Source organism: Xenopus laevis, chromosome 2S (assembly GCF_017654675.1).
Source record: "Xenopus laevis strain J_2021 chromosome 2S, Xenopus_laevis_v10.1, whole genome shotgun sequence".
Taxonomy (NCBI): domain Eukaryota; kingdom Metazoa; phylum Chordata; class Amphibia; order Anura; family Pipidae; genus Xenopus; species Xenopus laevis.
In genome coordinates, this window is record NC_054374.1 from 93,118,907 (window position 1) to 93,146,400 (window position 27,494).

At 36.8% G+C, this 27,494-nt stretch overlaps 1 protein-coding gene and 1 long non-coding RNA gene across 6 annotated transcripts in view; one reads left to right on the forward strand and one right to left on the reverse strand.

The window, feature by feature from the left end:
• The window catches only part of camkk1.S (calcium/calmodulin-dependent protein kinase kinase 1 S homeolog), a 126,699-nt gene that overhangs the window by 52,714 nt on the left and 46,491 nt on the right, over nucleotides 1-27,494 (forward strand). For all 5 annotated transcript variants that reach the window (XM_041583029.1, XM_041583028.1, XM_018248134.2 and 2 more), the window contains 6 exon segments: nucleotides 1,897-1,950; nucleotides 15,861-15,912; nucleotides 17,403-17,536; nucleotides 18,868-18,904; nucleotides 23,456-23,477; nucleotides 25,092-25,180. In XM_041583029.1, the coding sequence (XP_041438963.1) occupies nucleotides 1,897-1,950; nucleotides 15,861-15,912; nucleotides 17,403-17,536; nucleotides 18,868-18,904; nucleotides 23,456-23,477; nucleotides 25,092-25,180 (388 nt within the window).
• LOC121400635 lies at nucleotides 6,247-9,535 on the reverse strand. The gene is made up of 3 exons (XR_005965869.1): nucleotides 9,204-9,535; nucleotides 7,902-8,102; nucleotides 6,247-6,517 (listed from the first exon to the last, which is right to left on the reverse strand). It is a non-coding gene; the product is annotated as an uncharacterized LOC121400635 (long non-coding RNA).

The following is a 27,494-nucleotide window of genomic DNA, read 5'->3' on the forward strand; positions in this document are numbered from 1 at the left end:
TGAGGCCTTCTAAATGTGTTCAATCCACGGAAAAAAATTGCAATATGGTACATTTGTATCTTGCACTGAATTATAGCTGAAAAGTGTATTTGTGTGTGGGTGTATATATTTATATAATACAGTATATAGTGGAAGTGTACTTTTAGAGCTCTACTTTATAAAGAGCACACATATATAATTATAATAATTATTGATAATTATACATTTTCAGATAATGTATACAATTTTCAGCCTAGAAAGTGAGAGAAAAGGTGCATATTCATTTTAGAAAGGGCAAACTCTTAAAGGGAACTATGATATTTGCTAATATCCATTAAACTGTAGTGGATGTTTTCACAAATAGTTTTCTTGATAGCTTTCTTATATCTTTTGATATAATTAATGGCTTGTTATAGTAATCCTTCAAGCATAACAATTTTCCTTACTTAAGTGACATGTAATGAGTGTAATTTAATGTCTTATAGGTTGGTTGCAATGGGGCTGATACTGTTAGGCTAAATGCAGATGAGTCATTTAGTGATTTCTTAGCATAATAAACTCTTGGTTGTAGGAAAAGCTCATGTCATGTGGGGTTGGGCAACAGGTAAGACAAACTGGGGCTTGATATATTAATCCTGATACTCATGATAGGAATCCTCCACTCCATTCTTAATTGATTGGAAAGCATGAGGATTACGCTACAATAATAATAAGTAAAAAATACTTTTTGCTTATTGTTTTTATTAAGAAAAATCAATGTTTTTGTTATCTTGAACAGGGCAAACTGTTTAGTTCAAAATGCGTGAAAGGAGGGAAGAGGCTTTGTATATGCAGAGCTCATTATCCTATTTTAATTTTAAATTAACTTTAATTTTAAATTAACTTAGTAGAACAAGGGAGGTCCAGTACTAAGTATAAAAGCTTTATTATAATTAAAAAAAAAAAAAAAAAATAGATTAGGCAGAATACATTGTCACCATAGGTGCTATTAATTTTAGTGAAATAGGTAGTCAGATTATACCACCCTATAAGTATTATTATTATTTTTATTAATGTATTTGTGAAGCACAAACCTATTCCGCAGCGCTTTACAATAAATGGGTTTATGCAATGAACATACAGAATTACACACATAGCAGTCAATAACTGATACAAGAGGTAAGAGGACCCTGCCCAAAAGAGATTACAATCTAAGTAACAAAACATTAAAAAGTAAAGGAAATTTTAATCACTTGTGGTACCAGATGTCCTAGAGACCAGATTAAATGCCTCTATCACACACACAGCATAGTTATTTATGCATGATTTTTCCAGCTTTTTTCTGGTAAAAAGCTGCCAGTTTCAGTCTGCATCACAATTACAACTGTATAGCTAATGTAAAATATTTCCTGCCATGTAGCTGTAAGGAATATTTGTTTAACATGGGAAATGGTTTACCTTTTCCAAGCACCCAGCTTTGCACATGTAAACTGCCCTGACTTGGAGTTTAGGGTAAGTGATTACATCTGCACCAGTACCATATACGGGGAAGCACATTTATCAAAGGTTGAATTTTGAATTCATGTCAATTTTTTTAACTCTAATAAATTTGAATATATTCGAAATTCAATTGGAGGGTTATGTAATAAAAAAATAGAATATCTTAAACTCAAGCGAATATTACCGACCTGAAAACTAGAATCAAATTTGATTCAAATTCCACTAAACTCGAATTTAGTTTTTTCCCTGAAAAAAACTTGAATGTCAGGAAGGCTAGTAACATCTTCAAATTGGTCACTGGACCTCTCCCATTGAATTATACATGAACTTAGCAAAAAAACAACATAAAAACTGTTCTTTTATTCCTAATCTTTGACTGTTGCAGGATATCCTTCCCTATACTGTAGGTAATAATGCTTTGCTTTATTCTATTTGCAGGGCTCCTATGGTGTTGTAAAACTGGCCTACAATCAAAGTGATGACAAGTATTATGTAAGTGAAGTTTAATTTGCTGTCTGTCAGCATAGTTGTCCAATGAAATGTGACATGATTTGGCGCCCATGCTGTGCTATGTACATTGTTTGTGCACAGTTCACAGGATATCAGTGAAGGTTTATCTGGAAATTGATGTGTTTTCATAATCTTACATTTGCTGATGGGAGTGTTATACTAAACAGAGCAAAAACAGTAGTGAATAAAAAATGCATCTGAAGCAAACCTTGGAAGACATGGCCATATTATTTGAGCTACTTTGCCCAATTTATATCTCTGTATATCTGTATATCAGTGACAAAATAAGCTCAACTCCCTATTGTATTCCTGCTGAAAGCAAATGCTTTTCCAAGTACTGTTTTCACCTCCAACAACCTTCTCTCTAGAGACCCCTTTCTACAAATTGAACAGAATAGAACAATCTTCCTTTTTAAATGCCCTTTCCTCAAGTAATTATATTTTTACCAACTGAAAAAGTAAAAGACATTTTAATAGTCCTGTTTGCATTTTTTCAGAAAAAAAACTGCATATTTTTTTGGCACAACAAAATGCATGGCAAAAATATAATACTGTCATTGGTGCTTTTTCTTGTGTTTTTTACAACATAAACACATGAGAAAAAACACTGTTGGCAGTAGTAATTTTTTTACACAAAACAAAATGTATGGGGAAATTCGCTTACATGTTTGTGTTTGCCACTGGTGAAAAAACAAACTGTTTCGGGCGTAAACATTTGCTCACCACTAAAAACATTAAAGTCATGTCTAGATACACTTTCTACAATTTATTATAAAAAAAAGTAATCATTTATTTTCACCCAATCTGACTCAAGCTTTTAAATAGCTTATAAATGGGGTGTCCGGAGGGCAGAATCTCTCCTGGGGAAAATGATCACATTGCCAAAACCAGATAAAGACAAAATTGATTATTAAAAATGGCATCTGTTCTCTAGCTTTCTGAAATCTTTTGCGATTGATAAAATTAAACAGATGTCTCCAGTTCAATCTAAACTCACCAATTTGGTTATTCAGCAGTCTAGGATCTCGAAATATTATTTGACGTTGTTAGATTGTGCTTCTTTGCCCTCAGATTCTCATCAACTAAAATGGGAGCTGGAATTGAAATCCCCAAATGATCCCATAGATTGGAACAATGCCTTTCTCTTACTTACTTCCACAACACCATCTGTTCGAATCCTTGAAACAAGTATTAAGGTGATGTACAGATGGCATATGGTTCCGACTAAGTTATTTACAATTTATCCTTCTACCACTACGAATCTTTGTTGGCGACAGTGCGGTTGTGTGGGTTCTTTCTCTCATATATGGTGGGATTGTTCAAAAATTGTACTATTTTGGCAGTTCATTTTTCATATTTGCTCACATACTTTGGGTGTTTCGATAAATCCTTCTCCTAAACTAGCTCTCCTGAATATGGATATGGACCTTATCCCTTGGAAACGTAAACTTTTGACTACGCATATACTATCAGTGGCCAGGCTAGTAATCGCGAGACATTGGAAATCACCACAAACCCCAGATACCAAAGAGTTTCTCAATATAATGAATGATACTAGCAGGATGGAATATTATATTGCAAAGAACAAACAATCTTTATCCAAGTATAATGATAAATGGCTACCTTGGATCAATAGTACTTATTCCGACAGCTCTGATTTTCATAATTAGCTATTGAACAGATAAAATCTGCTATTTATTTGCAATGTTTTTTTCTTTTTTTGTATGATTATTCCCACAACTCTAAGGTCGGTATTTGGTATCTGGTTTCTGGTATCTGGTATTTGGTACTTGATATTTGGTTTTTGACACTTGATATCTGTTCGAGGTTTTGGGAGTTTTATGCTCCATCCCTACAGCTTCGCATCATCCTTTTTTTCTTTTTCTTTTATATTTGTTTTTATTTGTTTGTTCTTTGTTATGACTATGTTGTTAACTGCCACCCACAATAACTGATTTTGGGCAATGTACCATCTTTCAATGTGTACGCTATGTATGAATGACATTTGTCCTTTGTCAATAAAAAATTGTTTGAAACTAAAAATGGCATCTGTGATGAACTTTGACATTGTTGTTGAAGTTGTTATCCGAAATATTGGCAGATGAATTGAGTACTCTCATGCATCTGATTGGCTCTAACCAGATGGGATTCTGTCATGACTTATGCTATGATGTAGTTTTTATTTCTAAATTACACTGTTTATACTGCAACATTCCAGAAAGTTCCGGGATGGAACTGCTTTCTGGCAGGCTTTTGTTTCTACTACTGAATGTAACTGAATGTGTAGCAGTGGGACTTGGATTTTTACTATTGAGTGTTGTTCTTAGCTACCAGGCAGCTGTTATCTTGTGCTGTGATTTGTTGCAGTACAGCAGTAAAGAGTGACTGAAGTTTATCAGAGCACAAGTTACATGACTGGGGGCAGCTGGGAAACTGGCAATATGTCTAGCCCATGTCAGATTTCAAAATTTAAAAAAAAAATCTGTTAATTCAGAGCTTTCTGGATGATAGGTTTCCTGGATAACAGATCCCATACTTGTACTATCAATTCAAAAAGTCAACTTTATTTGTATAAATGAAGTTAACTGGCATGTGACTGGATAAACAATGCATTTTAAAGGAAAAATATAGCTCCGAACAATGTAGGTCATGAAAAACCCTGCGTCATGTAAATAAACCATTTTCATAATAATATACTTTGTTTTAGTAGTATGTGCCATTGGGCAAGTGGTAAAATAAAGGGTTAAGTCAGATGTTTAGCCTGGGGTGCTGTTTAGATCAGGTGGTGCTTCAAATTTAGACACTAATGTAGAGTACAACCCAGACCTGATGACTCACAACCGATTCTAGACCCACTGTGCTCCTTACCCAAACTAGCAACCCAACTCTACCTGCAATAAGCTAACTTTCCTACAGACCCAGAAACTGCAAAACCAGGAGGGACATCACCATTGGCCCAAAATTATCAGATCAAACAGTTCAATGAGGCTTTCTCCTTGGGTAGATGGGGGGGTTATGAGGTAAAATGTTTTTTGCATACTCCATCAATATAAGATGAATATTTACCTTTTAAACCACTTATTGCATTGTATAATTCGGAAATAAAGAGCACATGCATAATGGTCCAAATTTTCCTTCTGATAACTGATTTAGGAATTGAGTAGAGTTCCTCTTGTCTCTTGTATTGGTAGCAGCAAAGAAATGAAATATCTAATGTAATATCTATTTCCTCTATAATTTATAGTTACTAGAACAGTAGAAGGCAAGTCAATATTTTATCAATGGTGGCAACCTTTTCATCAAATGTTTTTTTGGAGTGGATACAATCTTTTAACTTAGTTTGCATCTTGAATATAGGCATATCAGTTACCCTGATAACCTTGGTGCCAACAAACAGTTTGTCTCATTTATTCATACTAGGCTTTCAGCAGTCATGGAACATTCATGCAGTCTGTTGCTTACTCAATCTTTGCTGTCATGTTTAATGTGAAAAATGAGGCTGAAAAAACACTTTGCCAGGCTGCCAGCTGGGAAATCTGATGTAAAAGAACAGTAAAAGCAATTATGAGGCAAATGTTAGGCTGACAGGACTGTTTTTGTTTTTCCCACTTAATGATATTGTTTTCTTTTTGTTCTTTATGGTAATAACACATTGCAAACAATAATTACTGTTGTAATTCTCCGTAATAATGTAGGGTTTAATAAGCTGTATTACTCAAGCTTTGCCAGTTACACCAGGTTATAGTGACCTCTGAAACTCTTAATTTACTTTAGTGGATGTTCTTTTACATACAACATGGAGGCGGTATGCAAATTGCAAAAAAAGCAGCACAGTGAGCCATTTATTGCACTTTGCGCACTTCTCCAATACAGAGACCTGCAGCTTCCCTGATGTATGCACTACTGCATGATCATTTACAACAAGGAGGTCAGTGTGCAAGGAGGATAGAGCAAATCAATGAGAAAGGCAGTGCTAAATTATTTAGATAAAAAAAACTTGTAAATGGCACCTTGTGACTAAACTTGTTACTAACTAATTAAGCATTAGGTTCTAAGTTTGCTTAAGCATTGAATTGAAGTAATATAGAAAAAATTGCCTGCATCAAATAATCTGCATTTTTAATTTTGTAATCTGTGGTATTTTGAATAATAATAGCATGATAGGATGCTATGGGTTACTAAACCTGGTAAATACTTGTGAGCCTGGTAACCATAATTGTTAAAGCTTAACATGTATGATCTTAAAAGCAAAAAAAAAACAAAATAAAAGCATGTGTGTACACAGGTGTGACATGTTTACTGTATATCAAATGTAGATGATGAATGAATGATGGATTTCATCACTTCCTTTGGTTTTTGCTCTAGAGTTCAGCAAACAAGCAACGCAGGCTTCTGATTTTTTTATCCGTTGTCATTTCACTATAATAAATCATTTGAGATCTGTTTTCATCAGAGCTGTTGCCTTCTTCATTATATGGTTAAAGGTTTCCTTATTGTGCAATATTGCAGAGTAAGAACAATCCCTTCTCAGGCTTCTCAGTCTTCTGCCCTGTAAAGGATAGAACAGCACCAGACGCTGATTGAAATGAACAAATGCAGTGCTATGTCTATTACTCAACCTGGTATAATTGAATCAATTTACTATTGTACTTTTTCTTTTCTTGGAGCTGTAGATTGAATTTTGTTCTTGTAGCAGCACATTCAATTATTGATGTAATACTTCCAAAGCTTGAGCAGCAAATCAGCAAAAAATAGGTGGGGAACTATAGAAGCAATGTTGTAGGCACAGATCTTCCCTGCTAAAGGGTTGTGGTTCCCTTGTGCTTGTATAGAAGCCCGAGACATAATGTAGAATATTTCTAGCCTACTTCTTTAGTTCTTCTTTAAGAGAATGGTGCATTATAGAATGTATAGAAGAACTAGATTCAAAGTAAAAACTGGAAGGAGGTTTGGAAGAAACAAACCCTTCATCTACAAACTATCATGAATTGAATTTCCAGGAATCATAGGGCATATTTAGTGAACCTAGAGCTTGCCACAGTTCACATTAGTACAATATAGCTATAATCTGTTCACTTTTTTGGGATTTTAATGAAAGAGTGAAATGAGAGTTCACATTATGTCCACAAAAAACATATGTAAGTAAATAGGGTGTGGTGGAATTTCACTCAGCCTGTGGTGAGTTGAGTTTAGTTTTAGTTTGGTTACCCATTGATCGTTATGAAATGATAGATTGTAATTAATAACAGTCCCTTTATATGGAATAATACTGATTAGCCATGGATCACTTAGTTAGAAACTGATCTTCAAGAAATGCACATTAATTGATATTGATCAAATACACTGGAGAAAAGAAAAGAACAATGTCCATGGCCTTTTATGGAAAAGAAAGCCCTGAAGCTATAAGCGCAGGAATCCAAATGACCAGCAGCCAGATTATACTGCTCTAGGCTAGAGATTGTCATGATCGGCACCCTGAATCCAGAACTAGTGCTAATCTCCTCATCACGGCTCAGTCTTCTGCCTCTAGCAGCGACCTTTGGCCTTGGGAGGAACCTTCAGCTACTCAGATGACACCAGTTCTTAAAATGAGAGGAGCAAAGCGAGGAGTTCTGGACAAGCGAAGGGGCACCTTCATATTCCAAGTTCAGGAGAAGACAGAAGACAACAGTTCAATGAGTAGACAATAAGCGTGGTCAGGCAGGCCGGGGTCAGTACAGGCAGAGTTCAAGCAAGGTCAGACAGGCAGTGGTCGGTACAGGCAGAGTTCAAGCAAGGTCAGATAGGCCAAGTTCGGCACTAGCAGTGTTCAAGAATAGTCAGGCAGGCAAGGGTCAATATCGGCAGAGTACAGAATAGTCAGACAGGCAGGGATCAAAAGCAGGATAAATACAGACAAATCACACCCCGGAAACTAATCAAATTAGACCTACCAACGGCAATGATTTCCAGCCCGAAGCCCCTTTAAATACTTGAATTTTGCGTTGCTGCGTTATGATGTCACACACCGCCGGCATAAACCCAGAAGTAAGTCGTTGCCCACGCCATAGGAGCAGTTTGCATTGGCGCAATTGGATCAGGACTTCGGGCGTCCCCGCTGGCCCCTCAAAGCCACTTGACCACCAGGGTGAGACCTTACAGAGATGGACAGAAACACGTAGCTGTGTTTAGGTGAGAAAGAATGAGTTAAGGCAGGAGATGGCTGGGCCCATGGGTGGAGAAATAGATGGATGTGATGTCAGGGGAAGAAGCAGTTCATTTCCTTATAGTCTGAGCAGGTAGAAACATCCCACCCACTCTCCCCCATTTTGCATATTTTGCAAAATGTCAGGAGTTTTCTTCTTTATGCTCTCAAATTATCTATTCATAACTGAATATGGATGTTGTCCTGAATGCACTGTTATTTTGTGGTTTCTGTATCTTTATGCAATATAAATGGGAGAGTCTGAATTGTATTAATTTATGTTAAATGAATGTCAAATGCTTGATTCAGGGAATGTTTCCAGTCACCATTGGGGTCAGGAAGGAATTTTTTTCCTCTTGAGGCATAATTGGCACTGGCTTCAGGCTTGGTTTTTTGCATTTCTCAGGATCAAAACAGTGGATACAGGTATATGATAATGTATTTTAAGTTTTATTTGTCATAGTAGTGGTATGAGCTTGCCAGAGTACTTTGTAGGTAAATTTAGAAGAGGGAGAAAGGAGGTTCTATCCTGGTTTCATTAAGGTATGTAACAATGGAGTTCAGTCGGATAGCTTAAGGCAAAAGGTCAAATTGAGGAGTCCCCCTGTCATGCAATACTTCAGACCAGTTGATCATACTGGCTGAAATCATAATCACATTTTGCGATATATTCTCCAATATCGTAAGCATATACCACAGCATTGTTAGGGTATATTAGAAAATGTATCGTAAATAACTATTTTGGGCATCACTGCCCTTAGGATTCATATGTGCTAAGAGTCCAAAATGAGTCATATAATTGGGTCATATCGCTAGTGGAGATATTATATAATATAGAATTACATTTTTTATAATTTTCCATTATATTTATATAATCTACAGTCTGGTCATTTCCCTAAGGGACCAGACTGTGAATTATATCCTTATAAACGGCGCGTTCTGACATCAGAACGCGCTGTTTATATGGCAGAGACATTTCCGGCTGCTGCTCTTGCTCTGCAGCCTTCCCTTACACTTTTGCCTCCCTCCCGTTTCTTACTGCCAGGCTCACCGCTAGCACACTCCAGCTGTTCAGCTCCCTCTCAGCCCCTGCTTTAACTTAAAAGGTCTTTCTCTGTGCTGCTGACTGTTCGCTCCGTGCAGCTTCTTCCCTCACATGCTGCCTCTGCAGTCTTCCGGTTCCCTTTGCACGGTCTCTCGTCAGTCTTGCTCCTCCTCCCTTCCGGGCATCCAGATTCTCACATTTCACTCCAGCTCTGTCGGTTTCTTCCCGTCATGCTTCTTCTCCGGTCTCCCTCCCTTCCACCCACGTCTCAAGTTTCGCTCCCTCTTTCAATCCCCAGTTTTAATCTCACTCCAACTCCCCCTCCACCAATCTCAGCCTGCAACTTACTGTAAGTAAACCATGGCAAGCAAGAAGGAAAGGGGCAGAATACAGCAGAGAAATAAAGGTACTTAACTCCAAAAAAGAACTACAAGGAAACATAAGGAGGAAACTAAAATCAGCAAGGGAAGGGGGGCAAAAGCATAGCCTATTAATACGTGTCATTTAGAAGTTTGTAAGTGAAGCCATTCTTTACATTGTAAAGCACATAAAAACTGTAGATTATAATGCATAATGTACCCCCTACTAAAATTTATAAAGATATTAGTAGTCACCTCGGAGTTATATGACCTGTATAAAAGCACTCGGCCTGCGGCCTCGTGCTTTTATATGGTCACATAACTCCTCGGTAACATAATATCTTTATAAATTACAGTAGGGGGTACATTATCCACTATATATATATATACAATCCGAAAAGCTCCTAGCACACACCGTTAAAGTGGAATACCTGGGTGCTACCTTCAGTGGCAGATTACGTAGTTTGCAAAAACGAAGATGCACACCAGGATTTGGCAAAAAGGTTAAAAATCCATTTTTATTAATTTACATTTAAAAAGAGCTGGTCAACGTTTCGGTCTAATTCTAAGACCTTTATCAAGACCTCTTGATAAAGGTCTTAGAATTAGACCGAAACGTTGACCAGCTCTTTTTAAATGTAAATTAATAAAAATGGATTTTTAAACTTTTTGCCAAATCCTGGTGTGCATCTTTGTTTTTGCAAACTATATATATATATATATATATATATATATATATATATATATATATATATATATATATATATATATATATATATATATATATATATATATATATATATATATATATATATATATATATATATATATATATATATATATATATTTTATAATATTATTTTAGGATGATTATTCCCAGCACTAAGTTAATCAGTTTCTATGCAGGGTCAGTTTTCTCTTTATTATGATTCAATGCAATGAGAAACACAAGCCCAAGGCACGTTTCAGAGCAAAGGATCTGTGAAGTGTTCAGTAGTAATTACAGTGATGCCATGGTGAAAAATGGCCCTGTAGAAACTGAAAGCCTATTCACATTCATTTTTTTGTATACTCTTAATCACCACACAGCAAATAGGTTTGTTGATCGATAAGCCAAGACTTCAGTAAAGTATTATACATTGTTCATGAGTTTGGCAGTTCCCAAAATGAAAAAAAAAAGGGATTTCTGTTGACTCTTTGGGAAATGCTTTAATCAAAGAGTCAATGTATGGTCATATTCAGTTCCATGGTCCCACATATTCACTGACACCAATGTTTTATTGCTCTGTGTATAGTGATAGCGCCTATAATATTTCTTCTGTAATAAATTAGTAACGGTCACATAGTATTATGCATTTCAAAACTAGCAAGGCCCACAACTAGGGTTGCCACATTTTCTGGGAAAAAATACCAGCCTTCCTATATATTTATCTTTTTTTCCTATTAATAACATTTGGATCAACCAGCATTTCTACCGACAAGGCGGGTAAAACACAGGCCAGGTGGCAACCCTACCCGCAACAGGGACTCAACCGAACTACTGCTGGCTGCCAGATATAGTTGCACACATATATATATATATATATATATATATATATATATATATATATATATATATATATACAGTCATATGAAAAAGTTTGGGAACCCCTCTCAGTCTGTATAATAATTTACTCCACTTTCAACAAAAAGATAACAGTTGTATGTCTTTCATTTCCCAGGAACATCTGAGTACTGGGATGTTTTCTGAACAAAGATTTTTAGTGAAGCAGTATTCAGTTGTATGAAATTAAATCAAATGTGAAAAACTGGCTGTGCAAAAATGTGGGTACCCTTGTAATTTTGCTAATTTGAATGCATTTAACTGGTCAATACTGATTACTGGCAACACCAAATTGGTTGGATTAGCTATTAAGCCTTGAAGTTCATAGGCAGGTGTGTCCAATCATGAGGGTATTTAAGGTGACCAATTGCAAGTTGTGCTTCTGTTTGACTTTCATCTAAAGAGTGACTGGGATCCTCAAAGCAACTCTCAAAAGACCTGAAAACAAAGATTGTTCAGTATCATTGTTTAGGGGAAGGCTACAAAAAGCTATCTCAGAGGTTTAAACTGTCAGTTTCAACTGTAAGGAATGTAATCAGGAAATGGAAGGCCGCAGGCACAGTTGCTGTAAGACCCAGGTCTAGCAGACCAAGAAAAATACAGGAGCGGCATATGCGGAGGATTGTGAGAATGTTTACAGACAACCCGAAGATCAGCTCCAAAGACCTGCAAGAACATTGCCATCCAGAATCCAGACATTCATCAATGGCTATAGGAGGCATCTAGAGACTGTTACATTTGCAAAATGAGGCTCAACTAAGTATTGATGTAATATCTCTGTTGGGGTGCCCAAATGTATGCACCTGTCTAATATTGTTATGATGTATATTGCATATTTTCTGTTAAAACAATAAACTTTATGTCACTGCTGAAATACTAGTGTTTCCATAAGGCATGTTATACTGTATATTAAAAGGAATTTGCCATATTTTGAAAGCTCCGCAAATGATAACTAAAACTCCAAAGAATTAACAGGGTTCCCAAACTTTTTGATATGACTGTATATTATAGGGCATTTGTTCATTGGCACTATGGCTTACCTTTTAGTAGAGCTGGACACATCCACCACAGTTTCTTGGTTTTCCTAACTCCTATTAAGCATACTGTACGTGTTGCTGGACATGAATGTCAGCCAGTCTACCAGCTTAATTCCATTTGGTATACACATGTAACATGTGGATATGGGAGTCTTTTTTTCTTTTAGCAGTACAGTTTGGCATGGTGAATACAACACACTAAGGGGCAAATTTACCTAGGGTCGAATATCGAGGGTTAATTAACCCTCCATATTCGACTACCGAATTGAAATCCTTCAACTTCGAATATCGAAGTCGAAGGATTTAGCGCAATTCGTTCAATCGAACGATCGAAGGAATAATCGTTCGATCGAACGATTCGAAGGATTTCAATCCATCGATCGAAGGGTTATCCTTCGATCAGAAAATTGTTAGGAAGCCTATGGGAACCTTCCCCATAGGCTAACATTGGCCTCGGTAGGTTTTAGGTGGCGAACTAGGGGGTCGAAATATTTTTTAAAGAGACAGTACTTCGACTATCGAATGGTCGAATAGTCGAACGATTTTTAGTTCGAATCGTTCAATCGACGGTCGAGGTCGAAGTGGCCCATTCGATGGTCGAAGTAGCCAAAAAAAACATTCGGAATTCAAACTATTTTTCCTCTATTCCTTCACTCGAACTAAGTAAATGGTCCCCTTAACAGTTCAATTCGAAAAGATATATATAGTCCTGTCTATACTATGCATAAATTAGCTTTAAATATAATTAAGGGAGCACTCACTGATCCATACAGCATGTTTAGCTGTGCTTCCACGTGTAGAAAGTCCGAATAAATTTCTTGGACACGGAGCACTCACGGCGCTAAAATCAATGCTTTGTTGAAAATTATTTAAAAACATGGAGCGCACAAAGGGATACAAAGCCACTTCCTCAAAAGCATGATGTACACAAACCTCCTAAAAACATTAACTCTTGCAATACTGAACACATATATAATCTTAATTAATATGACTAATGCATGGACTAGGATGGAGGAGGAGACTAGAATATATATATATATATATATATATATATATATATATATATATATATATATATATATATATATATATATATATATATAATGTGTGTGTGTGTATAGAGAGAGACGGAGAGAGAGGGTGGGAGAGAGAAAAAACGGCAGGTACAGGCTGCACACCATGAAAATAGTCAACAACCTGGGTGCTACAGTAAAAAGTTCAAAACAGTCTATCTATGGTACTGGCACTCACAGGATTTATATGAAAGGCAAAAAGGTCAAAATAGTGAAAAAACACCAGGTTTATTAAAGCCTACGTTTCGGTTCCATACTGGAACCTTTCTCAAGGACAAAAAACGAACCGTCGGCTTAAATAAACCTGTTTTTTTTTTCACTATTTTGACCTTTTTGCCTTTTATATAAATCCTGTGAGTGCCAGTACCATAGATTATTTATATATATACACACACACACACACACACACACACACACACACACACACACACACACACACACACACACACACACACACACACACACACACACACACACACACACACACACACACACACACACACACACACACACACACACACACACACACACACACACACACACACACACACACACACACACACACATATAAATAATGATTCCTACAAAAAATAAGTGAATTACTGAATCAATTCATTAGAAAGATTCACTCCACAAAGAATTAAATAAAAATTGCATAGAAGCTTTTCTATGCAGTTTTCCAAATGTAACTAATTCTCCATTTACAGGGGTCCTCTCAAAAAATAATACCAAATCATATTATATTGTGTTAGATAAGCAACATAAACTATATATATATATATATAGCAGAAAACAAACAAACCGCACTTCCAAGGACTTCGTGTCTCAAAAGCCAAGTGAAGGTTTATTCTTGCTCAAAGTTTCAGCGCTCCAACTGAGGCCGTCTTCAGGAGTGTGAGACCTCAGTTGGAGCGCCAAAACGTTGAGCAAGAATAAACCTTCACTTGGCTTTTGAGACACGAAGTCCTTGGAGTGCGGTTTGTTTATTTTCTGCTATACTAATGTGTTGGCACCCAGGCATTTGAGGACAGTTTAGAGACCAGTTGTATGGGATTTATATATATATATATATATATATATATATATATATATATATATATATATATATATATATATAATAGATCATTTAAATCTTCCTTTATTCTTTTACAATCCACAATCACAGCAAGCAGGCGGGTACCATTTTGTGGAAGCTGTTATCAATGCAAGCTCTACATTATTCCAAAATCATGTGTACAGGCCAATGCACAGGCTACGCGATTATAGAGCACAGACTGGGTATGTCAGGAGCGCAGTGATATCCAGGAAGTGCAGAATTGAAAGTTAAAGTGATTGCTGTTCCAGAGGCATAGAGGAGGGGAAAGCAATATATGATTACCAGGGTTTTAAATGAGTTTTTAATTGGTATAGATGGTTTAATAATAAAAAGAATTTGTGTTAATATTGTACAGCCTGTTATGTGTGGGCAACAGGTCAGTTTTAAATGGTTTGTTAGTAATGATGTGCAAATTCGCAAAACAGCGAAATTTAACCGAGATGCATTGAAGTCTATGGCCAGCAAAAATTTTTTGACTGGCGACAAATTGCGCAACAATTTTTGATGCACAACAATTTTTCTTTACCCATTAGAGTCTAAGGCGTCATGTTAGCAGCGAAACTTGGCGAAAAATTTAGCTCATCAATATTTATTACTAAGTTATTCCTAGTAATATAAATGCATATGAATGCTTTAGGTGATTTTTTGGAGTGGTAAATTCTCATAGCTCTGTAACTGATTAGACATCAAAATTAACTTATAATACATATGTTGACAATATAACATCAATGTTTTAAATATGGGTATGAGCTCCTAGGCAATTACTATTATAAGGAAAATCTTTCAATTTGGGACTAAAAACAGTATATTTTGCCATTCCAGTCAAATTAAATTATAGTGTGTTTTTGGATCTCTCTCCTAACATCACAACTATAGTTCACCCTAAATATAGATAGATCTATATGATAGATCAAACTAGGCAATCCAGGACCAATAATTCTTGCCATTTTATGATTTAATATCACTTTTGCTGTTTTTGTTATCTTTCTTTCAATGTCTGAAATGTCACCTAATGATCACGTAAAACACTTGCTTATATCCCAATGAAAACCTCACATAGTTGAATGTAATTGATCCTAATTTCAAAGATGTATGGCTACAGTAAAAATAAGATGCATCATTAATCTCAACTATTATCTTTACCCCAATATTGCAGGGTGTCGTGCTACTATAACTGTATGCAGTGCACAATAAATGGGCGCAGTGGCTCTGGCAACTTAACCATAGAACTTATTTATTGAAGAATACAATCCACATAGGAGTTCAATGAGAGATTATCAAGAACATGTAACTAGGGTTGCCACCTTTTGCAGAGTGGCAGACCAGGTGGGGCGGAGTTGGGATTGGTGACGTTGGGGGCTGGTCAATACAAGAGGGTAATATGATAAAAAAAACAATTTTAGTTTAAGTTTAACAAACCATAACAACTAATCAGGTGTTTGCTTTCAACCAAAGAACCCAAAATCACCTTGTGATTGATATTTGCTTTTTCCAGGCAATGAAGGTTTTATCAAAAAAGAGGCTGCTGAAGCAATATGGATTTCCACGTATGTATGTTAATTAATGTACATTTCTAACACATGCTTACAGTTTTCATTCAATAGTAGGAAGAAGTGGTGTATGCTGTTCGTAAGGTTGCAGGAAAACAGGGAGCATATCATCGATCCTTCTCTATTGCTCTGGCCACTAAAACAAACATTTGCCGTCAACACCGGACCACGGTTCACGATGAAACCAAACTTGAATAAAACAATTACACAAAAGTTGAAGCTAGCAGGGGAACAAAGCTTAACGCGTTTCGAGACTGTCACTTCATCAGAAGCTTAAGCACCCCCTGCAGGTGGTATACTTTTATAAACACACCAATAAAAGTTCAATGATACACCCGATTAACAAGTCACAATACATGCGTAAGCATTAGATGAAATCAGTGTAATATAATACATACGTTTAGCAGTAATAGTAATATTAATTGGTATTATCAACTAATTAATACATAATAATAATAATAATAATAATAATACTATGAACTGATCAAGCAGCATGATGTATGTTCATAATAACACACATAGCTGTGCATCAAGTAAATAAACAGTTACATAAATAGATGAATAAATAAATTCTTATAGTGTCAAATAGTATTTCATCAATTAATTTGATTTGATAAGGTCAAATTTCACAGATTGCATGAAAAATGTTAGAAGGCTAGTTGGTATATTGTAAATATTATTCAATGAAAAATTTAATTCCCAATCTCCATTGAGACTCTTTGGTATAATCGTGTCCAGTTTAAAAATCCAAAAAGCCTCCCTTCTCAAAAGGGACAACTCTGTATCTCCCTTCTGAATATTAGATAAAACTTTGTCTGTAACTTGGAAGGATATGCATAATTTGCCCCAATGATGTTCAATTGAATGCTTTGCAACAGCCGAACTCGTATCTTGCACATACTGTACAGTATGTATTATATTACATTACATGGTCTGGTAAAAGGGATCCTTATTGCAAGGTGTTGATGGCAAAAGTCAATAAACTATGTACTGGAATAGGAAAATGATGCAGGGTTACAGGCTTGTTTTTGTTATCACAATCCTAAAAGACTTTTTTATTTTACAAGCTTTAATCCAGATGCAATTTGCTTATTCAGTTGTAGTGGGTGGGCGCAGGGCTTTGGAAAATGTTTCAGGAAGCTTGAGACCCGAAAAGATCTCTTTTTTCCTTTACTTCTTTTTTTTCCTTCTTCATGCCAATTTAAATAAAAAAATTTAACTATTCCAGATTAGTTAAAGCAGAATAATGTGTTATACTTGCATTGCATTTATTCTGGAATTACTTTATGATAGCTAGGCCTTGCCTGAAGGCTAATTTCCTTCTGAGCCTCAGTAGAACACTTTGATCTTCTTTTGTAAACATTTATTCTTACATATTACAGGACTGACTTCCTAGTAAAGCTTGTTTCACCAAAATAGATTGCATTGATTTTGTGCAACAAAAGCAGAACCAAACGAATTAGCATTTTTCTCCCTAATGTTTTTAGGTCGACCACCCCCTAGAGGCTCAAAGACTGGGTCAGGGGATCAAACAAAACCAATGGCTCCACTGGACAGGGTGTATCAGGAAATAGCTATTTTGAAAAAACTGGATCATGTAAATATTGTCAGATTGATTGAGGTATGTATGTGTGTCTATTTCAGCAACTGAAGCACTTAAAGGAATTGTTCAGTATAAAAATATAAACTGCATAAATAGCCTGTCCAAAATAAAAAATTATTCTAATATAGTTTGTTAGGCAGACATTTAATAAATAAAGGCTGGAGTGACTGGTTGTGTAATAAATTAGTCAGAATTCTTTGCAGCTCTCTTGGTTTTCACTGTTTGGTTACCAGTCAGCAGGGCCGCCGTTAGAAATCACAGGGCCCCGTACAACAAAATTTTCGGAGGCCCATGTGCCCTGCCCATCCTGGACCCCAGGCCCCACCCCAGATCCAACCCACTCCACATCACAGTTAAAAGAAAACACAGACATCAGGGTTAAAAAAAGGTAACCCCCCCCCACACACGAGTTATAAAAAGCTATTGTGGACCAGTGCACCCCTATAAGTTAAAAAAAACATTGGCACCAGTGCCCCCCTTACAATTAAAAAAATTGGGGCCCCAAAGAACATTTTTTAAAAAAACATTAGTGCTAGGGCCCCCCTTACAAGATAAAAAAATTGGGGCCCCAAAGAATATTTTTTTAAAAAACATTGGTGGCAGGGGCCTATAGAGTATTAAAATAATACATTGGTGGCCAGGGGATTAAAAAAAATAAAAAAACACATTGGTGTTCAGAGGAATTGAACTCGTGGCTTCAGGACTTCAACTTCGCCTCCTTTCTTAGGTCTTTTCGCTGATTCAGGACTTAAATTTCGCCTGTTTTCGTGACCTTGGGTCTTTTCACCACTTCAGGACTTCGGCTTTGGCTATTTTCGTGGCTCCGGCTCTTTCGGAAAGTTCCGCACTGCCGGTCCCCCCTTCATGCTCGGTACACTTGTACCCCCTGTGCTCCCCTGATGCTGGCTATGCCAGGCAGTAACCAATCAGTGACTTGAGGGGGGTCACATGCGTCATAAATGAGGAATGCTGAGGATCAATTACAAACTCACTGAACAGTTATGTCCCATGTGGCCCCCTTAAAGTCGCTGACCAAATCAGAGTTAGAGAGCTGAAAAGCAGGAAGTTGGATTCTGTTCTGTTATGTTAGACATCCAGTCACTCCAGTCTTTATAGATTACATTTTTGGCTGATTAACTATATTAGAAACATTTTTTTTTTTTGGACACGCTATCTATTTATCCAGTTTTTATTTGCACACTGAACTGTTCCTTTAATTATGCTGTTATATGCAGTGCTGCTGTTCTCTTGAATCAAATACTGATGCCCCACTGCATTGTATCATTCTTGTGTCACCAAAATTACAAATTTAATAAAGCAAATTATACAATTTTCTTATGATCTTTCAGGTACTAGATGATCCAGCTGAAGACAATCTGTATATGGGTAAGCATTTTTGGTCATGCAGTGTATATAAGAAGTCTTTACCCTTTATTTAAACTGATGTTAGTATCATCATCATCATTTATTTTTATTGTCCTGTCAAATTATGCAGTGCCTTAAAATTCCCATAGGAATGAATAGAAAGTGGAGGAATTTTACTGTGGTGAGCTCTACTTTCAGAATAAAATCTGACTCTTGGCTAACAGATCACAGCAGTTCCACTGAGCTCCTATAACATCGTCTTCTGAATATGTCCAATTTCTGCAAATAAAATATGTCTGTAGCCAAAGATAAATTGTACAATTACACAAATATGAACCAGTGCAGTAATCTGTAACAACCAATCAGACATCTAGTTTCAGTATTGTAGCTGCCTATTGATGATCAAAGAGGTCAAATTTTGTTACATACAATGCATACAATTGTGCTGCATGTCCATGGCACGACAAAGTGTGCACTTTACCATAGGCTACAAATAAGCCTACTTCATCTGTACTTGTAAAATAATGTAGATAACTAAAATTATTTGGAAAGGAAATGCCCATGTTTATATAACTCAGATAAACTGCTTCAGTAGCTGTTATCAGACACTTAAATATACTTCAGAATTAGTATTCTTAGATATGAAGCATTGATATTATATCCAGCTTTTCTTCTTGTCTAATTCTTAGTAAAGGACTTTAGTGCTATCTGAAACAGAGCATTAAGAGCATGTTCACACATAATGTAATACCTGTATTTGGCATGCTGGTGAACTCCAAAAATATTTGTATAATGGTGACTAAATTCCACAGTTATTATTGCAGGTGTAAGGATTTATTCTTGTGTAGTGAAGGTAGTGAATTCAAGCAGAATGTGCAGCCTTCCAGCCAAGGGCATGATTACCCGTGTTTTCATGCGCTATGCAGTAATATTTATAGCACTTTTGTTGCAGTTCCATTAAGTCAATTTAAGATTATCCAGTTGATGAAAGAAGCTTACTAAAAGAATGGAAATTAGCTCTGCATGTATATGCATCCCCCCATGGTGCTTTATCTTCCTCTCTGTGACCATGCAGCATTTAGTAACACAACCTGTCTCCTTCACGGTCCAGAGAAAATGTAAGACATATCAGTTGTTGCGTACCTGAAGCGAGTGAACTGGAAGCAGTAGGTCTTTCCATCTTGTTAGACATCACAGCAGCCTCATACATTTCTCCGTTTTTCTCCAGCCGTATAAAAAGAACTTGAATTCCTACTCCCCAAACAATATACTAATGCTTCTTACAGGAAAATATATTACTGCACTCTGGGCTAACATACTACATTTTGTTCCTTTTTGGATGAAACAAGAATATCTTTCCACCATATCTGAGACATTCTGTGTGAGCATGATACTCCCACATAGTTGCTTAACTACAATTCCCACATCCCAACAAAAGCTCCATGAAGATGTATGCAAGAATACTTTTAGTGCTACAGCTCACCTACCCATCACAATGGGGAACACATTTTCCCTTCATCTACCATTACCCTAGCAAACATGCATTTGAATAAGAGGACTGGAATATGAATAGAAGAGGGGCCTAATTAGAAATATGAGTAATAACAAGTAGCAATAACAATACATTTGTAGCTTTACTGAGCATTTGTTTCTTAGATGGAGTCAGTTATCCCTATTTGAATGCATTGAAGAGTTAGAAGAAAAAGGCAAATAATTAAAAAACTATAAAAAAATAATGAAGACCAACTGCAAATTTGCTCAGCATTGGCCATTCTAGAACATACTAAAAATTAGATTAAAGGAGTACCACCCCTTTAACAAAAGTTTTTCCCTTTAAATAATATGGACCAGTGGCTCTCTTGAGGCTTCCCTGACCTGCAGACCAGCAGGTGGGATCAGGGGTTTGGGTTGTTAACTGTACAATAAATAAACTAGTTACAGTTATGCAATATTTCCTTTATCTGAGATATACTAAAGCTATATGGCTCCTTAGTGAGGAGTAGGAATGCTTCTCATTCGTTTTATTGTTCCATACCCCTTATACGTCTGTAAATGCCTTAAGCTTAACTGTTTGATGTGCTGCTTTTCCAGAAGGAAAATCAAGTTGCTAAAAGCCTGGGTTGAGTGTATTTAAAGTACTAGAAATATTATTCCTCAATAACAACAGTTAAAAGTTTTACATAGGAACAAACTCTGTAGAGGAATTATATTTCTTTGTTTTTCTTTTTTTGTTTGTTTTTATTCATCCAAAGCTTAAACAAATTAAATTGTTATAACTGTTGTAACTTGTTGTTGCTGTTGCAAGCAGTATACCGTATATACCCGAGTATAAGCCGAGTTTTTCAGCATCCAAAATGTGCTGAAAAAGTCTACCTCGGCTTATACTCGGGTCAGCGGTACCCGACCCGAGTAGCTGAGATTGCAGTCACTTTTAATCATTCCTATACCAACAGTACACTTGGGGAGAGACTGCAATATCTCACAATGCCCTCTGTTGGTTATATGAAAGAATAACAGTGCGCCCTCTGTTGGTTATATGAAAGAATAACAGTGACTGCAATATCACACAGCGCCATCTGTTGGTTATATGAAAGAATAACAGTGACTGCAATATCACACAGCGCCATCTGTTGGTTGTATGAAAGAATAACAGTGCGCCCTCTGTTGGTTATATGAAAGATTAACAGTGACTGCAATATCACACAGCGCCCTCTGTTGGTTATAATAAAGAATAACAGTGACTGCAATATCACACAGCACCCTCTGTTGGTTATATGAAAGAATAACAGTGCGCCCACTGTTGGTTATATGAAAGAATAACAGTGACTGCAATATCACACAGCACCCTCTGTTGGTTATACGAAAGATTAACAGTGATGGCAATATCAAACAGCACCCTCTGCACATGGTAGTGGGACAGTGGGACAATGCACACAGTAATCCGTTTGGCAATTCTCTGTCACCATCAACTTTGCAAAGAAGTCCGGTTGATCGCTGGGGGGGTCGCTTTGGCAGAATGTGCGCTGCTGGCAGACAGGGCTGTATTTGTGTCTAGGCTTATGCTAGAGTCAATAAGTTTTCCCAGTTTTCGTAGGTAAAATAAGGTACCTCGGCTTATACTTGGGTCGGCTTATACTCGAGTATATACGGTACATCTTTTCCCTGAAGTTAGGGTTACCACCTGTCCGGATTTCACCCGGAAAGCCTGGTATTCGGAAGGGCTGCACGGGTGAAAAGTGTCTGTCAGGATTTCCAAATTAGAAAATCCAGACAGGACATTGAAAATAATGACATGGTGATCAGCCAATCATGTAATTGGACCCACCCCCAACATCATCAGCCCTTCGCCCGACATCACGGATCTGACCCCCTGACATCATCCACCCGCACCAAACGTCATCCACTACACCCCCTGCCCCTTTTCAGCAAAGTGAAAAGGTGGCAACCCTAATTTTAAACCCATTTACCAATGTTGCAGTAGTAATATCTCCATCCAAGGCTCCAGTCCCCACATTTCTTTGCATGTTGTGCCATTAACAGACCTGTTAAGAAGGAAGATTACAGAAATGTGCAAGGTATTGAGAGAAATTGAATCTTGGCCAGAGAAATGCTGAATTCTTTGTTACATATCAGAGGGTGCAGTGGAAGGAATAGCAAAGGACATATATTGCTTTTGATACTAGTTATATGTATAAATAACATATATGGAAAGGTTTAATTAATTAATTATTAATGTAGGATATTCCTTATGCAACATGGAAGGATGGAAGAATATTATCTATGTTGATTGTGTCTTCAGTTATACAAGTTAATTTCTCTGTATTCATTTTATGTACATATGGGTTCATCACATTGAGGCACCTAAAACGTTATAAAGCCATGCAGGCTGTATTAATTGCCTCTAAATGACAGCAGCCTCCTTCAACTGAACAAGTTAACTCTGTAAGTAGTGGAATAACTAGAAAATACTGATCCTCACAGCAAAGTAATTTTAGGGCCCATCCCCTAAACTGAAAGTATGACAGGTTACAATATGGGCTGTCCTCCTGCATAGAGAAGCAAATCATAACGGTTTCAAAGCCAGGCAGGCAATATGAGCTGGCTCCGACTCACTGCTTTCAGTAGAAGAGTTGCCTTTAGTTGTGAGTAAGTCATCAGAGGACATTAGAAGAGGGGTAATGGCTGCATTTGGTTGTAGCACTTTAAGGCAGGAGTAACTATAGATGAAGTAGACCCTGCAATTGCTTGGGGGGGGTCTAGGTATAGGGGCCAGTAGGCCACTGACTGAAGAGTCAAGGCAACTCTTCTACTGAAAACAGTGAGTCAGAGCCAGCTCATATTGCCTGCCTGGCTTCTCTATGCAGGAGGACAGCCCATATTGTAACCTGTCATAGAGGCAACCCATATGTAATAACTCTACATAAAACCCATAGGTGATAAACTGAGAGTTTATAAAATACATTTATACAGAAATACAGATTTGCACAAATCATGTTATAATTCCTTAAACAATGTATGTTCTGTCAAATGCACATATTTTAAATATTCTATTTTTCCCCATTCTTTTTTTAGTGTTTGACCTCTTACGCAAAGGGTAAGTAATATAATGTTTATTCACAAATTAGTGATTGGAAGGTCAGCGGTGCACTACATGATCCAAGTAATTTTAGGTTGACCCATCTACTAGGGAGGGCTCTATAATCAATGGGTGGGAAAGGTGCAAATATACCATCATGTTTTTGCATTTGGCCACAAGTCCCTGAGGGCACAAATTCAGAATAGAGTGCAAGGACCTGTGCTTTCTGGATAAATACAGTGCAGCATGCATTCAGCAGCACCAGTTGGGCTGGGATAGTACATAGGTGGAAGGAGCCCTTTTCTTGCCTTTTTTAAGTGGTGTGTGGTGCAGAGTGCAACTATGCCCTGGACACAAGTGATTAATAATTAATCCCACAGCACCATAAGTGGTTCAATTGCTATAACAAATCGATCTCCTAGAATTACTCTTTAGGGTTGAAGTAGCTCTTTTATAATTCCTATTTGGTCTTGGTGTCTGCAAATCTAAAGTAGGCAGGACTGGAAGTAAATCAAATCATAAGGATTTTTACAATTAATATGTTCAGTGTAAGCTCCAACTAGACCAATGCCGAAGCAAACAAAAACAAAGTTATTGGTTCACATATGTAACTTTTGCTTGACCTAGTTTTTATTTAAGTTAAAGTTTGTGAACTTCTAATAGTTTTTCCTTCTTTTAATGTAACTACTGAAAAAAATAATCATTGGAAAACAATCTTTTGGTATGGGATCCAAAAACACATTATTCAGAAAGCCCTGAATTGCAGGAAGGCCATCTTCCATAGATCCCATTTTAATAATGTAATTCTAATTTTTAAAAAATGGCTCCTCTTTTTACTGTAGTAATAATAAAACAGTACCTTGTACTTGATAGTAACGCTGCATGTATCAATATTGAAGGCAAAATAATCTTAATGGGTTTATATAATGTTTAAATGATTTTTAACAGACTTAAGATATACAAATTATGGGAAATCCCTTATCTGGAAAACTCCAGGTACCAGGCATTCTGGCTAATATATCCTATACCTGTACATTAATATGAACTACATAGTTAATACATTTCAAAAGTCTAGAATCAATAGAGTATGGAGTTTTTTGCTGTTGTTGACCCATGATTCCCAACAGAGTGAGACTGAGAGTTAAAAGCAGCCCTGCCAAAAAAATTAAAGCAACCCGCCCCACCCCCCCACAAGTTAAAAAGAAAACGGTGGTCAGGGACCACCATAAAAGGTTAAAAACATTGGTGGCCAGTTACCCCCAAGTTAAAAAAAAAAAAAGAACAAAAGAACATTCACGTCCAGCTTCTCCCAGACAAAAAAACAGGAAAAAGAAACACAAAGTAAGTTCTTTATTCAGCATTATTTGCATTGCAACTGTTTTATTTTTTCAAATACAGCTTTCAAGATTTTCATAGTTAGCTATATACACTGTATATATATTTTTTTAAATGTTTTTATTTGCACCATTCAACACATATCAACAAGCTATATATTTTGATGAAAAATTAGACTGATGAAAATCATTGCAGAAAAAGAACACAGGGAAGGGAAAATGTGAAAGATTTAAAGAAAAAAATCAATTTATGAGCCTATCTATATAGTGCTGTTTATTCTATTTTCTTTCCTTCCAGGCCTGTAATGGAAGTACCAAGTGAGCATCCTTTTGTAGAAGATCAAGCTAGAGTTTACTTCAGGGACATTGTTTTAGGCATTGAATACTGTGAGTACTATTGATCTTCTTAATACATAACCATTCTTACAGTGTTTTATATCCAGTAAATACCTGTTATAAATAGAGGTGCTTGTTAGTTGATAGCAAAAGAGGTTGTGGAATGGCTGCAAGGTTATACTTGGAGTTGGTGATATCAATGTATATATAGAGTTATAATGAAATAATAATATATACTAATGCAATTATACATATATAATTATACATATAGTAGCATTGATAGAACTGTGCACTCCTACAATTTAAAGCAGTCAATGACCCAAGTTCTGCCATAGTAACAAAATAATGAAAACATTTTTTAAAAAGTGCATTCAGGGGACTTAAAAGATAATAGATAGATGTAAAGTCATTTGAAAAAGTTTGGGAACCCCTCTCAGCCTGCATAATATTTTACTCCACTTTCAAAAAAAAAAGATAACTGGTATGTCTTTCATTTCCCAGGAACATCTGAGTACTGGGGTATTTTCTGAACAAATATTTTTAGTGAAGCGGTATTCAGTTGTATGAAATTAAATCAAATGTGAAAAACTGGCTGCAAACATTTGGGTACCCTTGTAATTTTGCTAATTTGAATGCATGTAACTGCTCAATACTGGCAACACCAAATTGGTTCATTAGCTCGCTAAGCCTTGAACTTCATAGGCAGGTGTGTCCAATCATGAGAAAAGGTATTTAAGGTGGCCAATTACAAATTGTGCTTCTGTTTGACTCTCCTCTGAAGAGTGACAGCATGGGATCCTCAAAGCAACTCTCAAAAATCTAAAAACAAAGATTGTTCAGTAGGGCAAGGCTTCCAAAGGCTATCTCAGAGGTTTAAACTGTCAGTTTCAACTGTAAAGAATGTAATCAGGAAATGGAAGGCCTCCGACACCGTTGCTGTAAAACCCAGGTCTGGCAGGCCAAGAAAAATACAGGAGCTGCATATGTGGAGGATTGTGAGAATGGTTACAGACAACCAAAAGATCACCTCCAAATACCTGCAAGAACATCTTGCCGCAGATGGTGTAATTTTACATCGTTCTACAATTCAGTGCAATTTGCACAAAGATTATCTTTATGGCAGGGTGATGAGAAAGAAGCCCTTGAGCTACAGTCATTTTGGAACATAGTGCTTTGGACTGATGAGACACAAATTTAGTTATTTGGTCATAACAAAAAGAACACTGCATTCCAAGAAAAACACCCGCTACCTACTGTCAAAATTTGGTGGAGGTTCCATCAATGCTGTGGGGCTATGTGGCTAGTTCAGCGACTGGGGCCCTTGTTAAAGTGGAGGAGCGGATGAATTCAACCCAATATCAACAAATTCTTCAGGATAATGTTCAAGCATCAGTCACAAAGTTGAAGTTACGAAGGGGTTGGATATTCCAACAAGGCAATGACCCTAAACACACTTCAAAATCTACAAAGACATTTACGTAGAGGGAGAAGTACAATATTCTGGAATGGCTGTCACACAGTGTCGGACTGGCCCGCCGGGCCGGGCTAGATCCCCTCTCCCAAACAGTTTTTTTAATTAAAAAAAATAATTTTTTTTCAGCGCATCGCAGCGCCGTTTGCGCATGCGCGCCTAGTGATGCCAAGCGGCGCTTTGCATAAAAGTAGGTAGCGGGGGCCCTGCACAGGAGTCCCGGTGGGCCCCCAGTCCGTCCTTGCTGTCACAGTCCCCTGACTTGAATATCATTGAAAATCTGTGGTATGATTTGAAGCTGGCTGTCTATGCTCGGCAGCAATCAAATTTAACTGGAGAGATTTTGTATGGACGAATGGTCAAAAATACCGCCATCCAGAATCCAGACACTCATCAATAGGAGGCCTCTAGAGGCTGTTACATTTGCAAAAGGAGGCTCAACTAGGTATTGATGTAATATCTCTATTGGGGGGGCCCAAATTTATGCACATGTCTAATTTTGTTATAATGCATATTGCATATTTTCTGTTAATCCAATAAACTTTACTGCTGAAATGTTTTCATGTGTATACCATTACTATGCAAGGTAAATACAACTCCTCTTTGTGTAGTAGGGTGAAGACTTTTATTATTTTAGTTTACAATTCGTTTATGTTAAATGTAATTTCTGAGTCACGCATTTCCGAATGTATACTTTTCAATTTAAAAGAAATCCATTGCAGTATTTCTCTAATAAACGTATTTGACCAACATAAACTTTTTCTTCTTTATTGCCATGAGCAATAATAATAAGAATATTTCGTTCTGATTCATTCAGTCCCTGTGCCACATATAATATAAGGTGAGTATGTGCTGTATTTCAGCATTGTTGCAACATGCATTAAAAAGGGAGGC